The sequence below is a fragment of the Carcharhinus amblyrhynchos genome, chromosome 4 (assembly GCF_965287045.1).
Source record: "Carcharhinus amblyrhynchos chromosome 4, sCarAmb.v2.hapA, whole genome shotgun sequence".
In the NCBI taxonomy this organism is placed as follows: Eukaryota; Metazoa; Chordata; class Chondrichthyes; order Carcharhiniformes; family Carcharhinidae; genus Carcharhinus; species Carcharhinus amblyrhynchos.
Window position 1 is genome coordinate 140,209,546 of NC_137327.1, and position 16,611 is coordinate 140,226,156.

Sequence of the window (16,611 nt, forward strand, 5' to 3'; positions counted from 1 at the left end):
GCTGTTGATGACCCCTTCCATTACTTTATTGATGATCAAGAGTTGTGGAGATAATTGGCCAGGTTAGGAGACAGGAGAGACTCAAAATACACTGAAATTTTCAAGTTTAAATTATTTGCTATTAATGTGCAGCTAAACCCATAGAAATTATCTTTAACGTACAAAAAGGTATCATCTTTAGTTTAATTCATTTATTTTTCATCTGGTACAAAATTAAAAATCTTTCTGTTCCACTCTACAATATTTCAGTCCAAAGATGTGCAGCTTAGGTGGATTGGCTGTGCAAAAAAATTGCCCCTTAGTGTCAGAGGGACTAACAGGGTAAATACATGTGGTTACGGGGATAGGGCCTGTTCTTGTTAGTCAGTATAGTGCAGGGATTCTGGTGATTCTATGAATATCCAGTTAAACAAAGAGATTCAAAAGGAACTTCAAAGCTGTTCTTTGATATTTGCACCCAACGCAGATTGGATTGGGCAAATGAGCTCTTTCTGCACTGTAACATTCTATCACAACAACTATTGTAAAAGCAGAAATAGCCTAAGAATAACTCCAGAAAGATGGATTTTGATCTGTACTTTATAACTAAAAATGAGAATAAGTAAAACAACTTGTGCTACATAACCGACAGGGAACCAATAAGAATTTAAATTCCAAGAACCAATTATTGCTGATAAATAGAATCTACACTGGAACCAAGTGATAGAGTCATGTCACTTATTGAGAAAATCAATTTTAATGTCTTCAACTGGGCCCAAGGACGGTGAACGAGAGAAATGTTTGTGCAACAACTCCAGGGCTTTCTTGTTTTGAGCATGTTGATATTTTTCCTCGTTCAGTTCAGTCTTCACTGTGTTCAATTCTGTTTGCAATTTCTTCAGTTCTAAGCTTGATTGCCCTTTCAATCTCTCCACCATACGGCTTATTTCTAGCTGCTGCTGTAATGCCAGCTGCTTCAAATCAGAGCAGAGATTCTTCTTTCGTAGACATAAATCCTGGGTTTCCAGCCTGCTCCGTTGCAACTGAGCGCTCAGGTTACATGTAGTCAGTACTTTTTCCTGCAAATCTTTTTTAAGACTTTGAATCTTCAAGTCTTTTTTGAAGTTCTCTTGAGTAATATGTCCAAGATAGAAGGTTCTGTTCTGTAATTCTATTCTGATCTTACTGAGTTCAGTCTCTTTCTTTTCTAGACACAATACGAGTTTCTTGCTGTTTGCCTTCAACTCTGCTGCCTGCAAATATGCCAGTGCCAGTTGTGCTTTTAAATTTTGTTGCTCAAAGGCCTTTCTACACTTTGTTTCACATAAAACTGTTAGTTCCTCATTGTTCCACAGATGCTGCTTTTCCACTCCATCACTATTCTCAGTACTTTTCTTTGAACTGTCTGAGTTACATTCACCAACTTGACTGTGACTATAGCCTTGTGATTCCAGTTTTTTGATGGAAGCTTGAGGAACTGCTTCAGATATGATCAGTCCTGAAATAGAGGCTTTTCTTCTCAGTTTCTGTTCTTGTTGAAAATTCTTCATTTTCTGCTGGTAAAGATTTTCAATTCTTTTGGCTCTCCTGGCTGCAAAGTGTTCTGAAATTAGCACAGGCTCCAAAGTAACATCCACCCCAATAAGGTCATGCACACTGAAATGTGGAGGAAATAACTCTTGAACCCAATGCTTCTCTTCCATCTCTCAAAATTTCTATTAAATAAATAAAAGCAACCATATGTTATTTGTCAGTATTTTGAAATGATGAGTGCAGATTCAATAGGTTGATGAGCTGCAAACATCGACAGCCACAGGGAAATATGGGGCACAACTTTCTCATTCTTCGATTAAGTATCAACTCAGGCAACAAAATCAGTGTAGCATACTGGCTCCACCGACAGGTTTTCCCACCTGTTTTTTGACATGTCATTAAAAAGCATCAAGGAGTCGGATCCCACGACATCACGTCAGCCCAAGGACATGATCCCCAGGCACTACCCAGCCCCCACTTCCTCCCATCTGGCACTGCCTGGGCATGACTCTCTCTCTGCTTAGGCTGTATTCACCTGTACGTCCCTGGCGGGCTGTTCAGCAGTTGTGCATTTTTTTAAAAACCCGCTGTGAACTGCGCCAATATGATGTTACGCTGCTGGGGGTTGGGTGGGCAAGGCAATCTTTCTACATAAGGATTGCTACAGTGGAGACACCTGCTAATTATATTTAAAAGGTGGTATAATGGGGTAAACAAACAAACAAACAAACAAAACATTCTATGGCAAGAGAAGTCAAAGAGGACATAAAGGCAAAATCTAGGGAATAGCAAACTGCAAAATCTCCTGCTAAAATGAAGAATTGGGAGAATTTTAAGGTTCAGCAAAAGGCTACGAAAAATTGAATCAAAAGAGCTAATTAATTAATAAATAAAGTTTTTAATATTAGTCACAAGTAAAGCTGCAATGAAGTTATTGTGAAATTCCCCTCGTCGCCACAGTCCAGCGCCTGCTCAGGTCTACGCACCTGACCAGCAAGTCTTTCAGAATGTGGGAAGAAACTGAAGCTCCCGGAGGAAACCCATGTAAACACAGGGAGAATGTGCAAACTCCACACAGACAGTGACCCAAGCCAGGAATCGAACCCAAGACCCTGGTGCTGTGAAACAGCAGTGCTGACCACTGTGCCACCATGCTGCCCACATGAACTATCAAAGGAAACTAGCAGAAAACAAACACAGAAACCAAAAGCTTCCTAAGTATATAAAGAGTAGCTAAAGTAAATATTGGCCCTTTAGAGAACTGCGCTGGTGAAGTATTAATGGGGAACACAGATGGTGCAGGCACTAAGCTATATTATGCCTCTGTCTTCACAGCAGAGAATAATGAAGATTTTCCAAAAACTGTCATTAATGCAGAGGAATAAATGGGTCTGTTTCTGGCTTGCAAAATGTAACTGGCGGGGTGCTGCAGGGGTCAGTCCTTGGAGCTCAACTATTTACAAACTTTATAAATGATCTTCAAGCATGGACAGAGTGTAACATAGCAACATTTGTGAATGATACTAAAATAGCTGGGAAAGCAGGCAGTGAAGAGGATATAAAGATTTTAAAGATGGATAGATATAGGCTAGGAAAATGGCCTAAAATTTGGCAGATGGTGTTTAATGTGGATAAGTGAAAGGTTATCCATTTTGGCAGAAAAAAGAGAGGGGCAAATTATTACCTCAATGAAAAGCAGATTCAAAATGCATCCAGGCAGAGGGTGTCTGTGTTCATGAATCGCAGAAAGTCGATATGCAGGTACAGCACATAATAAAAAAGGCTAATGGGATATTGGCATTTATTGCAAAGGGATTGGAGTATATAGAGAAGTGTTGCTGCAATTGTACAGGATATTGGTGAGATCACACCTGGGTATTGTGTCCACTTTTGGTTTCTTTATTTGAGGAAGGATGTGGTGGCATTAGAGGCAGTTCAGAGGAGGTTCACCAGATTGATTCCAGAGGTGAAACAGTTGACGTACGAAGAGAGATTAAACAGATTGGGCCTGTACTCACTGGAATTTAGATGGATGACGGAGGATCTGATCGAGGTATATAAAATTTTTAAAGGGATTGATAAAGTAAATGTAGACAAATGTTTCCCCTTTTGGGGCAATCTCGAACAGGGGGTTACAGGTATAGGTTGCAAGGCGGTAGATTTAAAACTGAGACGAGAAGAAACTATTTCTTGCAGAGAGTGGTGAATTTGTCGAACTCGCTGCTCCATAGTGCGTGGAGTCTGAATTGTTGAATGGTTTCAAGAAAGATTTATTTCTAATAAAAAAAAATGATAAGGGGATATGGGGAACAGGTGGGGAGGTGGATTTCAGACCAGGGAGAGATCGGCCATGATCTGATTAAATGGCGGAGCAGGCTCGAAGGGCTGAATTTACCTATTTCAGCTCCAATTCCTATGTTCTTAGGTACCTGTGAAACAGACCCTTAAGCCCAACCAATCCATGCCAACCATGGTGCCCTACCAATTAGTCTGAATTGCCCGCGTTTGGCCCATATCCCTCTAATCCTTTCTCATCCATGTACTTTCCTAAACGCTTTAACGTTGCTATTGCACCTGCCTCAATCATTTTCTAAAGTTAATGTAAAGTTTACTTATTAGTCACAAGTAAGGCTTACATTAAACATTGCAAAGAAGTTACTGTGAAATTCCCCTGGTCGCCACATTCTAACGCCTGTTCGGGTCGATGCACCTAACGAGCGTGTCTTTCAGACTGTGGGAGGAAACCCATGCAGACATGGAGAGAATGTGCAAACTCCACACAGACCCAAGCCAGGAATCGAACCTGGGTCCCTGATGCTGTGAGGCAGTTGTGCTAACCACTGCCACCGTGCCACTCCTGGCAACTGATTCCATACATGCACCATCCTCTGTGTGAAGTTCCTTTTAAATCTTTGCCCTCTCAACTTAAACCTATCCCTCTAGTTTTCAATTCCCCATCCCTGAGGAAAAAACTAGGAGCATTCATGCTATCAACATGGATGATTTTATACACCTCAGTAAGGTTACCCCTCGTTCTCCTACCTTCCAAAGAATGAAGTCCTAGCCTGGCCAAGCTCTCCCTACAACTCAAGCTCACTAGTTCAGCAACATAGAACAGTTCAGCGCAGGAACAGGCCCTTCGGCCCACAATGTTGTGTCAAACATGATGCCAAATTAAACTAATCCCTTCTGCCTGCCCTTGTTCCACTCTATTCCTTGCATGTTCATGTGCTGATCTAAAAGCCTGTTAAACACCCCTACCATATATGCCTCCACCACCACCCCTGGCAGCGCATTCCAGAAACCTACTACTCTATGTAAAAAAACTTGCCCCTCACATCTCCTTTGAGCTTTCCCCCTCTCACCATCAGCGCATGCCTCCTAGCATAAGACATTTCAACTCTGGAAAAAAGATCCTGACTGTCAACCTTATCTACGCCTCTCAATTTTATAGACTTCAATCAGGTCTCCCCTCAGCCTCTGTCACTCCCAAGAAATCAACTAATTTGTCCAGCCTCTCCTTATAGCTCATTCCCTCCAAACCAGGCAGCATCCTGGTAAACCTCTTTTGCACCCTTTCCAAAGCCTCCACATCCTTCCTCTAACATAGTAACCAGAATTGAATGCAAGTGCGGCCTAACCAAAATTTTATAAAGCTGCAGCATTACATCCTGACTTTTATTCAATGCCCTGACCAATAATGCGTGGCACAGTGGTTAGCACTGCTGCCTCTCAGCACCAGGGACCCGGGTTCAGTTGTGGCCTTGGGTCACTGTCTGCGAGTAGTTTGCACATTCTTCCTGTAACTGCATGGGTTTCCTCTGGTTTCCTCCAATAGTCCAAAGATATGCAGGTTAGATGGATTGGCCAAGCTAAATTGTTCCTTAAGACAGGGGGACTAGCTAGGGTAAAAATGCATGGGATTATGGGGATAAGACCTGGGTGGGATTATGGTTGGTGCAGACTCGATGGGCTGAATAGCCTCCTTCTGCACTGTAGATTCTACGATAAAGGCAAGCATGCCTTATGCTTTCTTGACCACACTTTTGACTTGTATGGCCATTGTCAGGGAGCTATGAACCTGAACCCCAAGATCCCTCTGTACATCAATGCTGTTCAGGGTCCAACCATTAATTGTATACCTACCTTCAAGATTTGATCTCCCAAAATGCAACACCTCACACTAGCCCAGATTAAACTATCTGCCATTTCTCTGCCCATGTCTGCAGCTGATCTATATCCCGCTGTATTCTTTGACAATCTTCTACACTATCCACAACTCCACCTATTTTTGTGTGGTCTGCAAACTTACTGACCCACCCATCTACGTTCTCGTAAACCTTTGTACTCTTTTCAGTTTACTAATGTCTTTTGATGTACTTACACTTCTAGCTCCCTCTGTTCCTCAACTGTCCCCAGAGCCCTACCATTCATTGCATAAGTCCTACCTTGGGTTTGACTTTCCAAAATGCAACTCCTCACACTTATCTGTATTGAAATCCATTTGCCAATCCTCAGCCCACTTCCCTAACCGATCAAGATCTCCCTACAATTTTTGTTAATCTTCTTCACGATCAACGATACCTCCTAATTTCATGTCATCGCAAACTTACTAACCGTGCCTTGTACATTCACATCCAAATCATTAATATAAATAACAAATAATAAGGATCCCATCGCCAACCCCTGAGGCACACCACTAGTCACAGGCTTCCAGTCTAAGAAACAACCTTCAACCTCTGTTTCCTACCATCAAGTCATTATATGGCAGGAACCACATTACATCACAAGCCTGGGTGGGCACAATTGAATTGTGAAATCAGTGTAAAAACCATTTTATAAACAAACAGAAACTAGATGAAGGGTAGGCCATTCAGTCCTTCAAGCCTGCTCTGCCATTCATTTTGATCATGGCTGATCATCAAATTGAATTTTGGATTTCCCATTCAATTCTCCAACTCTTGTCATTCTTACCCACCAAAAACAAGGGAAGAAAATCCTCCCACGATCCTGAGATTACAAAGAAGACCTGGTTCAAAAGAGGGTATTGAAGAGACTAGGGTATTTGCACTGTTTAGTTCTTTGTGCCTATTGTATGCTTTGTTTCTCTGTTTGATCTTTCCCTGTAATCCTCTTGACAGTAAGAAGTCTCACAGCACCAGGTTGAAGTCCAACAGGTTTATTTGGTAGTACAAGCTTTTAGAGTTTGTTTTTCTTCAGGTGAGTGAGGAGTTGTGTTCACAAACAGGGCATATATAGAGACAAACTCAACTTAGAAGATAATGGTTGGAATCAAGTCTTAAGAGGTACAGACAATATGAGTGGACAGAGAGTTAAGCACAGATTAAAGAGGTGCGTATTGTCTTTAGCCAAGACAGTTAGGTGAGATTTTGCAAGCCCAGGCAAGTTGATGGGGTTACAGATAGTGTGACATGAATCCAAGATCCCGGTTGGAGCTGTCTTCATGTGTGCAGAACTTGGATCATCGACATAGATGCCATCATCTCATGTAAGAATACCATCCACCAGGAACATGGTACATGCTCTTGTGACTCAGCCAATGTTGACTACCTGATACGCTGCAGGAAGGGGTGTCCTGAGGCATGGCACATGGGGGAGACCATGCAGATGGTACGACAACGGATAAATGAACACTGCTTGACAATCACCAGGCAGGAGTGTTCATTTCTTCAGCAGTCACGGGCATTCAGCCCCTAATCTTCCGGTAAGTGTTCTCCAAGGCAGACTTCACAACACACAACGCAAAATTGGTGAGCAGAAACTAATAGCCAAGTTCCGCACATGAGGGCGGCCTCGACCAGATCATGCCACACTATCTGTAACCCCCATGACTTGTCTGGGCTTGCAAAATCTCACTAACTGTCCTGGCTGTAGACAATACACACCTCTTTAACTACAGCTTGGCACTCTCTCCACTCACTTTATCTGTACCTTTAAGACTGCATTACCTGTAAAGACTCGCATTCCAACCATTATCTTGAAAATTGAGTTTGTGTCTATATATGCCCTGTTTGTGAATAGAACTCCTCACTCACCTGAAGAAACAGCGAGACTCCAAAAGCTTGTGCTACCAAATAAACCTGTTGGATTTTAGCCTGGTGTTGTGAGACTTGTAACTGAGTTTACCTCAGTCCAATGCTGGCATCTCCACATCATGGCTACCATCGACACTGCAAACTGGCGGTTACAAGTGGAGAGGATCTCCAAGAAGATTGCGCATATCGACACAGACATCAAGTTTCTGCAAAGATGCAAGAAAGCAGACAAGATACTGAAAGGACAACAGATCATGAACCGGGTGTTAGCAATGGAAAGATGGTAGGAGTGGAGGGCCTGAATGACATTATTGTTACAGTGCTCGACAGACTGGAGGGACTGATTGTGGACAAGTCCCCAGGACCGGATGGAATGCATCCAAGGGTCCTGAAAGAAATGGCGGAGGTGATAGTGGAGGCCTTGGTGATTATTTTCCAAACGTCGCTGGATTCCGGGGAAGTGCCGGAAGATTGGAAAATGGCTAATGTTACGCTGTTGTTTAAGAAGGGTGGCAGGCAAAAGGCAGGGAATTATAGGCTGGTTAGTTTAACGTCTGTTGTGGGTAAAATGTTAGAGTCCGTGATCAAGGAGAAAATAGCAAGGCATCTTGAGGAGAATTGTTTGGTAGAGCAGATGCAGCACGGTTTCGTTAAGGGGAAGTCGTGTCTGACGAATTTATTAGAGTTCTACGAGGATGTGTCTAGGGCGGTGGATAAAGGAGAGCCGGTGGATGTGGTGTTTCTCGATTTTCAGAAGGCGTTTCACAAGGTGCCTCACAAGAGGTTATTACAGAAGGTCAGGGGGCATGGAGTTAGGGGTAGGGTGTTAGCATGGATAGAGGATTGGCTGTCAAATAGAAGGCAGAGAGTGGGTGTCAATGGGTGCTATTCGGATTGGCGGTTGGTGACTAGTGGGGTGCCCCAGGTGTCGGTGCTGGGGCCTCAGCTATTTACCATTTATACAGATGATCTGGAGGAGGGAACCGAGTGTATGGTGTCGAAATTTGCTGATGACACCAAGATTGGTGGAAAGGCAAATTGTGCGGAGGGTGTGGAGAGTCTGCAGAAGGATCTAGATAGGCTGGGCGAATGGGCCAGGAACTGGCAAATGGAATTTAATGTTGGCAAATGTGAGGTTGTCCACTTTGGTAGGAATAATAGTAAGAAGGACTATTACTTACATGGCGAAAAACTACAGCATGCGATGGTGCAGAGGGACCTCGGGGTCCTTGTGCATGAGTCGCAAAAACCCAGCCTACAGGTGCAGCAGGTGGTCAGGAAGGCAAATGGGATGCTGGCCTTCATAGCGAGGGGGATTGAATATAAAAGTAGGGAGGTCTTGCTGCAGCTGTATAGGGCATTGGTGAGGCCGCAGCTGGGGTACTGTGTGCAGTTTTGGGCGCCGCACCGGCGCAAAGATATTTTGGCCTTGGAGGGAGTGCAGAGGAGGTTTACTAGGCTGACACCGAAGTTGAGGGGGTTGAACCATGAGGAGAGGCTGAATAAACTAGGCTTGTACTCGTTAGAGTTTAGAAGAACGAGGGGAGATCTCATTGAGACATACAAGATGATGAATGGGATGGATAGGATAGAGGTGGAGAGGATCTTCCCACTCAGAAAGGACAGTAGGACTAGAGGGCACAGCCTCAAGATCAAGTGGGGGGGGTTTAGAATGGAGTTGAGGAGGAACTTCTTCACTCAAAGGGTGGTGAATCTCTGGAATTCTCTGCCTGTTGAAGTGGTGGAGGCTGCCTCGCTAAATATATTTAAGACGCGGGTAGATAGGTTTTTGATAGGCAAGGGGATTAAGAACATAAGAAATAGGAGCAGGAGTAGGCCATCTAGCCCCTCGAGCCTGCCCCGCCATTCAGTAAGATCATGGCTGATCTGTCGTGGCTCAGTTCCAACGACAGATTAAGGGTTATGGGGAGAAGGTGGGAAAGTGGAACTGAGCCAGGACAGATCAGGCATGATCTTATTGAATGGCGGGGCAGGCTCGAGGGGCTGGATGGCCTACTCCTGCTCCTATTTCTTATGTTCTTATAGATAGAGTAGATAGAAAGAAATTTTTCCCGTTGGTGGAGGGATCAATGACTAGGGCCATACAAGAGGTTTGAAGGGGATGAGTGTAAAAGCTTTTTCATCCAGAGGGTGGTGGGAGTCTGGAACTCACTGTCTGAAAGGCTGGTGGAGGCAGAGACCCTCATAATATTTAAGAAATATTTAGATGTGTGCTTATGATACCAAGTCATACAAGGATGGAGTTTAATGTGGAGAAGTGTGAGGTAATTCACTTTGGTCGGAATAACAGATGTGTCGAGTATAGGGCTAACGGGAGGACTTTGAATAGTGTGGATGAACAGAGGGATCTAGGTGTATGTGTACATAGATCCCTGAAAGTTGGGAGTCAAGTAGATAAGGTTGTTAAGAAGGCATACGGTGTCTTGGCGTTTATTGATAGGGGGATTGAATTTAGGAGTCGCAGCGTCATGTTGCAACTGTACACAACTCTGGTGCGGCCGCACTTGGAGTACTGTGTGCAGTTCTGGTCCCCGCATTATAGGAAGGATGTGGAGGCTTTGGAGAGGGTGCAGAGGAGGTTTACCAGGATGTTGCCTGGTATGGAGGGGAGGTCCTATGAGGAGAGGCTGAGGGATTTGGGGTTGTTTTCGCTGGAAAGAAGGCGGCTAAGAGGGGATCTTATTGAAACATATAAGATGATGAGAGGTGTAGACAGGGTGGATAGTGATAGCCTTTTTCCTCTGATGGAGAAATCTAGCACGAGGGGGCATGGCTTTAAAATTAAGGGGTGGTAGTTATAGGACAGATGTCAGGGGTAGGTTCTTTACCCAGAGGGTGGTGAGGGATTGGAATGCCCTGCCTGCTGCAGTTGTAAATGCGCCTAGTTTGGGGGCGTTTAAGAGATCCGTGGATAGGTTTATGGACGAGAAGGGATTGGTTTAGGTTAGTGGGTCATTGTTTTGTAACTGGTCGGCGCAACATCGTGGGCCGAAGGGCCTGTTCTGCGCTGTAATGTTCTATGTTCTAAGGCTACGCACCAAATGATGGCAAATGGGATCAGAACAGTTAGGTGGTTATTTTTAACTAGTGTGGGTATGATGGGCTAAAGGCCCTGTTCTATGCTGTGGACTTGTAAGGTCCTGTGAAAATAACTCTTCTCTCCTCAGAACTGCACCCCTTGGAATCTCTCCTCCCCACCCCCCATCAATCTCCTTAGAACCTCTCCCACCCTAGCCGCGGAACCTCTCCCACCCTAACCTCATCCCAGATTGCTTCTCTCCACCCGCCCCCATGCCCTACCCGCATTCTCCCCCCCACCAAGTCTCTCTCGCTCACCACCCCAAACCTCAAATTCTTTCCCTCCTCCCAACCCTGCCCCCCTCCCAATTCCAGCCTCTTGGAGTCTCCCTCTCTTCCTATCTCAGATCTCTCTTTCACTGCTCTTTGAACATAAGAACATAAGAAATAGGAGGAGTAGGCCATCTAGCCCTTCGAGCCTGCCCCGCCATTCAATAAGATCATGGCTGATCTGTCGCGGCTCAGTTCCACCTTCCCGCCCTCTCCCCATAACCCTTAATCCCCTCTCTTATCAAAAACCCATCAAACCGCGTCTTAAAAATATTTAGCGAGGCAGCCTCCACCGCTTCAACGGGCAGAGAATTCCAGAGATTCACCACCTTTTGAGTGAAGAAGTTCCTCCTCAACTCCGTTCTAAACCGCCCCCCCTTTATCTTGAGGCTGTGCCCCCTAGTCCTACTGTCTTTTTTGAGCGGGAAGAGTCTCTCCACCTCTATCCTATCCATCCCATTCATCATCTTATACGTCTCAATGAGATCTCCCCTCATTCTTCTAAACTCTAACGAGTACAAGCCTAGTTTATTCAGCCTCTCCTCATAGCTCAACCCCCTCAACTCCGGTATCAGCCTAGTAAACCTCCTCTGCACTCCCTCCAAGGCCAAAATATCCTTGCGTAAGTACGGCAACCAAAACTGCACACAGTACTCCAGCTGCGGCCTCACCAATGCCCTATACAGCTGCAGCAAGACCTCCCTACTTTTATATTCAATCCCCCTCGCTATGAAGGCCAGCATCCCATTCACCTTCCTGACCACCTGCTGCACCTGCAAGCTGGGTTTTTGCGACTCATGCACAAGGACCCCGAGGTCCCTCTGCACCGTCGCCTGCTTCTCTTTGGGGAAGAGAATTCTAAAGACTAAATTAGCCCTCAAAGAGATTCCTCATCTGTCTTCAATGAAGGCCCTTCATTTTTAAAACTGTTTCCCCTAGTGCGAGATGCCATATCTCTTTTCCACCCTGCTCCCCAAAAGAATCATGGGATACATGCGTCAGTGGCTAGGCCAGCATTTATTGCCCATCTCCAATTATCCTTAAGAAGGTGGTAGTGAGCTGCCTTCTAGAACTGCTATAGTCAAATGCTATTAGAGAGAGTTTTGAACCACTGACAGTGAAAAACGGTGATATATTTACAAGTCAGGATGATGAGTACTGCCATTCTACATGGGTGGTGGAGGGATTGAATGTTTGTGAAGGAATGTCAATCAAGCAGACTGATTTGTCCTCGATGCTGTAAAGTTTTGAGTGTTGTTGGAGCTGCACTCAAAATCAGAGTGCAGATGAGGCCCTTCGGCCCATCGAGTCTGCATCAACACATGAGAAACATCTGAACTCCCACCTAATCCTATCTTCCAGCACTTGGCCCATAGCCCTGAATGTTATGATGTGCCAAGTACCCATCCAGGCGATTTTTAAAGGATATGAGGCTTCTCGCCTCCACCATCCTCCCAGGCATTGCATTCCAGACCGTCACCACCCTCTGGGTAAAAAGGTTTTTCTTCACAACTCCCCTAAACCTCCTGCCCCTCACCCCAAACCCATGTCCCTTCATGACTGATCCTTTAACTAAGGGGAACAGCTGCTCCCTATTCACTCTGTCTATTTCTCAGTCTTGTGCACCTCAATCAGGTCACCCCTTGATCTTCTCTGCTCCAACAAAAAAAAACCCAAGCCTATCCAACCTTTCTCCATATTTATGTTCCATGCCAGGCAACATCCTGGTGAATCTCCTCTGCATCCCCAGTGCAATCACATCCTTCTATAATGTGGCAACTAGAAATGCACACAGTACTTCAGTTGTGGCCTCACCAAAGTGCTATACAACTCTTGTAATTTATGCCTCAGTTGATGAAGGCAAGTGTCCCATATGCCCTTTTCACCACCTGACTAACATGCCCATCTGCCTTCAGAGTCTATGAACAATCATGCCAGGTCTGTTTGTTTCACAGAATATGTCATTGCATACTTTCTTGTTAAATTCCTGCTTCCAAAGTGATCATTTCACACTTAACAGGGTTAAATTCCATTTGCCATTTGACCATTCTGTCTACATCTTGTCACCCACGACACTCAACCTCACTGTTAACAGCCAACCTTTGTGTCATCGGCAAACTTACTAATCCTATCTCCCCCACATAGTCATCAATGTAATTTATGTAAATGACAAATAATAGGGGGCTCATCCAAGCACGTGGAAAGTATCCCATTACACTCCCGACTTGTGCCTCATAGATGGTGGGCAGGTTTTGGAGCATCAGGAGGCAAGTTTATCACTGCAGAATTCTGAGCCTGTTACTAGCTCTTGTAGCCACAGTATTTACATGGCTCATCCAGTTTAGTTTCTGATCAATGATAACCTTGCTCCCCTCTCCACGCCCTCAGTGTTAACAGTGGGATATTCAGTAATGGCAATATCGTTGGCCTTTATAAATCAGAGTATCGAGTATAAAAGTTGGAGTGTTCTGGTAAGGTTATATGAGGCATTGGTGAGGCTGAATTTAGAGTACTGTGTACAGTTTTGGTCACTTGGTTACAGGAAGGATGTAAATAAGGTTGAAAGAGTGCAGAGAAGATTCACGAGGATGTTGCTGGGATTTGAGAAGCTGAGTTACAGAGAGAGATTGAATAGGTTAGGATTTTATTCCCTGGAGCGAAGAAGAACGAGGGGAGATTTGATAGAGGTGTATGAGATTTTGCTGGGTATAGATAGAGTGAATGCAAGCAGGCTTTTTCCACTGAGGCTAGGGGAGAAAAAAAACCAGAGGGCATGGGTTAAGGGTGAAAGGAGAAAAGTTTAAAGAGAATATGACTAAGAAGTTGATAAAGAAAGGAAGGATAGACTATGAAGCTAAACTAGCACTAAATATAAGAAAGGACAGTAAGAGTTTTTACAAATATATAAAGAAGAGGAGGCTGGCTAGAGTGAATGTTGGACCCTTAGAGGATGAGAGGGGGGGATTTAGTGGTGGGAGATGAGGAAATGGCGCAGGCCTTAAATAAGTTTTTTGCCTCGGTCTTCACGGAGGAGGACGCGAATAGTTTGCCGGATATTAAAGATAGAAGGATGGCAGGAGCTGAGGGCCTGAATGCGATTACTGTCACTAGAGAGGTAGTGCTGGACAGACTAACGGAACTGATGGTGGACAAGTCGCCAGGACCGGATGGAATGCATCCCAGCGTTCTGAAGGAAATGGCAGAGGTGATAGTAGATGCCTCAGTGATTATTTACCAAACTTTGCTGGATTCCGGGGAAATGCCGGAAGATTGGAAAACGGCTAATGTTACGCCGCTGTTCAAAAAAGGTAGCACGCAAAAGGCAGGGAATTATAGGCCGGTTAGTTTAACGTCTGTAGTTGGAAAAATGCTTGAATCTGTCATCAAAGAAGAAATAGCGAGGCACCTAGAAAAGAATGGTTTGATAGAGCAGACGCAGCACGGATTCGTGAAGGGGAAGCTGTGTTTGACGAATTTATTGGATTTTTATGAGGATGTGAGTAGTGCGGTAGACAGAGGGGAACCAGTGGATGTGGTATTTCCTCGATTTTCAAAAGGCGTTTGATAAGGTGCCGCACAAAAGGTTGCTTCAGAAGGTTAGGGGGCATGGAGTTAGGGTAAGGTGTTAGCGTGGATTGAGGATTGGTTGTCTAATAGGAGGCAAAGAGTAAGCATCAATGGGTGCTATTCGGATTGGCGGTTGGTGACTAGTGGAGTGCTGCAGGGATCAGTGCTGGGGCCTCAGCTATTTACCATTTATATAGATGATCTTGAGGAGGGGGCTGAGTGTAGGGTGACGAAATTTGCTGATGACACAAAGATGAGTGGAAAAGCAAATTGTGCAGAGGGTGTGGAAAGTCTGCAGAGGGATCTGGATAGGCTGAGCGAGTGGGCGAGGACCTGGCAGATGGAGTACAATGTTAGCAAGTGCGAGGTTATCCACTTTGGCAGGAATAATAGTAGGAGGGATTACTATTTAAAGGGAGAAAAGCTGCAGCATGCTACGGTGCAGAGGGACCTGGGGGTCCTTGTGCATGAATCGCAAAAACCCAGCCTGCAGGTGCAGCAGGTGATCAGGAAGGCAAATGGGTTGCTGGCCTTTATAGCGAAGGGGATAGAATATAAAAGTAGGGAGGTCTTGCTGCAACTGTACAGGGCACTGGTGAGGCCGCAGCTGGAGTACTGTGTGCAGTTTTGGTTGCCACACTTGCGCAAGGATATTTTGGCCTTGGAGGGAGTGCAGAGGAGGTTCATTAGGCTGATACCGGAGATGAGGCGGTTAGACAACAAAGAGAGACTAAATAGACTGGGTCTGTACTCACTGGAGTTTAGAAGGATGAGGGGGGATCTTATAGAGAAGTATAAGATAATGAAAGGGATGGATGGGAAGAGAGATTCTTCCTGCTCAGAAAGGACAGCAGGACTAGAGGGCACAGCCTCAAGATAAAGGGGGGGCAGTTTAGAACAGAGTTGAGGAGGAACTTCTTCACTCAAAGGGTGGTGAATCTCGAGTTCTCTGCCCGTTGAAGTGGTGGAGGCTACCTCGCTAAATATATTTAAGTCACAGGTAGACAGGTTTTTGATAGACAGGGGAATTAAGGGTTATGGGGAGAAAGCGGGAAAGTGGAACTGATCCACTTCAGATCAGCCATGATCTTATTGAATGGCGGGGCAGGCCCAAAGGGCTAGATGGCCGACTCCTGCTCCTATTTCTTATGTTCTTATTTTAGGGGGGATTCTTCACACAGAGAGTGGTGGGAATGTGGAATGAGCTGCTGGATAAAGTGGTAAATGTAGGGTCACTTTTAACATAAAATCTTGGACGGGTTCATGGATGAGAGGGGTGTGGAGGGATTTGGTTCAAGTGCGGGTCAGTGGGACTAGGCAGAAAATGGTTCCGCACAGACAAGAAGGGCCAAAAGGCCTGTTTCTGAGCTGTAATTTTCTATGGTTCTATCAATGCTTTACTTTTGGTCACATTCAGTCTGAGTGCTTTTTCTCCACTGACCATAACTGTGTCCTCTTTTGGTCCCTCCTTTTCCACTATTCTCGGGATGAAACAGGTTCTTCTGCTTCCCTGAGAATCATGACCCTTTCTGAACCATTCTCTCTCCACATTCTCCCAGCCAAAATAAACATTTCGTAATTCTGGCCATTAAATTTCATCTCCCACCCATCAGACCAACCTGGCTCCGAGATTTTAATGTTCTGTACAACCTCCTCAAGTAACTTGGTGGGAATTGATCCCCGTCCAACATGAAGATTAAATACACAGAGACCTCAGCTCGCTCGGCGCTTCCCTTCGGTTGCTCCGGAAGTTCTCGCCTCAGGTACCATGGAGATGACCACAACCAACTTCCATGCGCAGAGAGACAGGGCGATTGTGATTCTTTTGTACAATTGGGTGGTGCATGACGTCATTGATTATAGTAGGTGAGTGGTTAAGATGCTGGGTTAGAAGCCCAGCGCCGTAGGTTCGAGTCTCATCCTCGTCAATCAGGGAATGGACATTATACAGCATTAACACAATAAAACCCGGCGACTTTTTAATTCAGATGAAAAGTTGTATTGGAGATCAGAAAATCAACGGTCCAGAAAAGAGACTATTCAGCCCATGGAGCCTACACCAACAACAATCCCACCCAGACCCAACCTCATATATTTAGACAGCTTT

The 16,611-nt window shown here is 45.0% G+C and overlaps 1 protein-coding gene across 1 annotated transcript; it reads right to left on the reverse strand.

The window, feature by feature from the left end:
- Positions 1–238: 238 nt before the first annotated feature.
- On the reverse strand, positions 239–16,221 carry ccdc160 (coiled-coil domain containing 160). Its single transcript, XM_080187976.1, has 2 exons — positions 16,124–16,221; positions 239–1,694 (listed from the first exon to the last, which is right to left on the reverse strand). The coding sequence occupies exon 2, from the start codon at positions 1,680–1,682 to the stop codon at positions 714–716; it is 969 nt and encodes a 322-aa protein (XP_080044102.1). The 5' UTR covers positions 1,683–1,694; positions 16,124–16,221; the 3' UTR covers positions 239–713.
- Between the last annotated feature and the right edge of the window lie 390 nt (positions 16,222–16,611).

What these genes read in the sequence shown, in the direction of transcription:
- ccdc160 (XM_080187976.1), bottom strand. Translation starts at nt 1,682, where the DNA reads ATGGAAGAGAAGCATTGGGTTCAAGAGTTATTTCCTCCACATTTCAGT.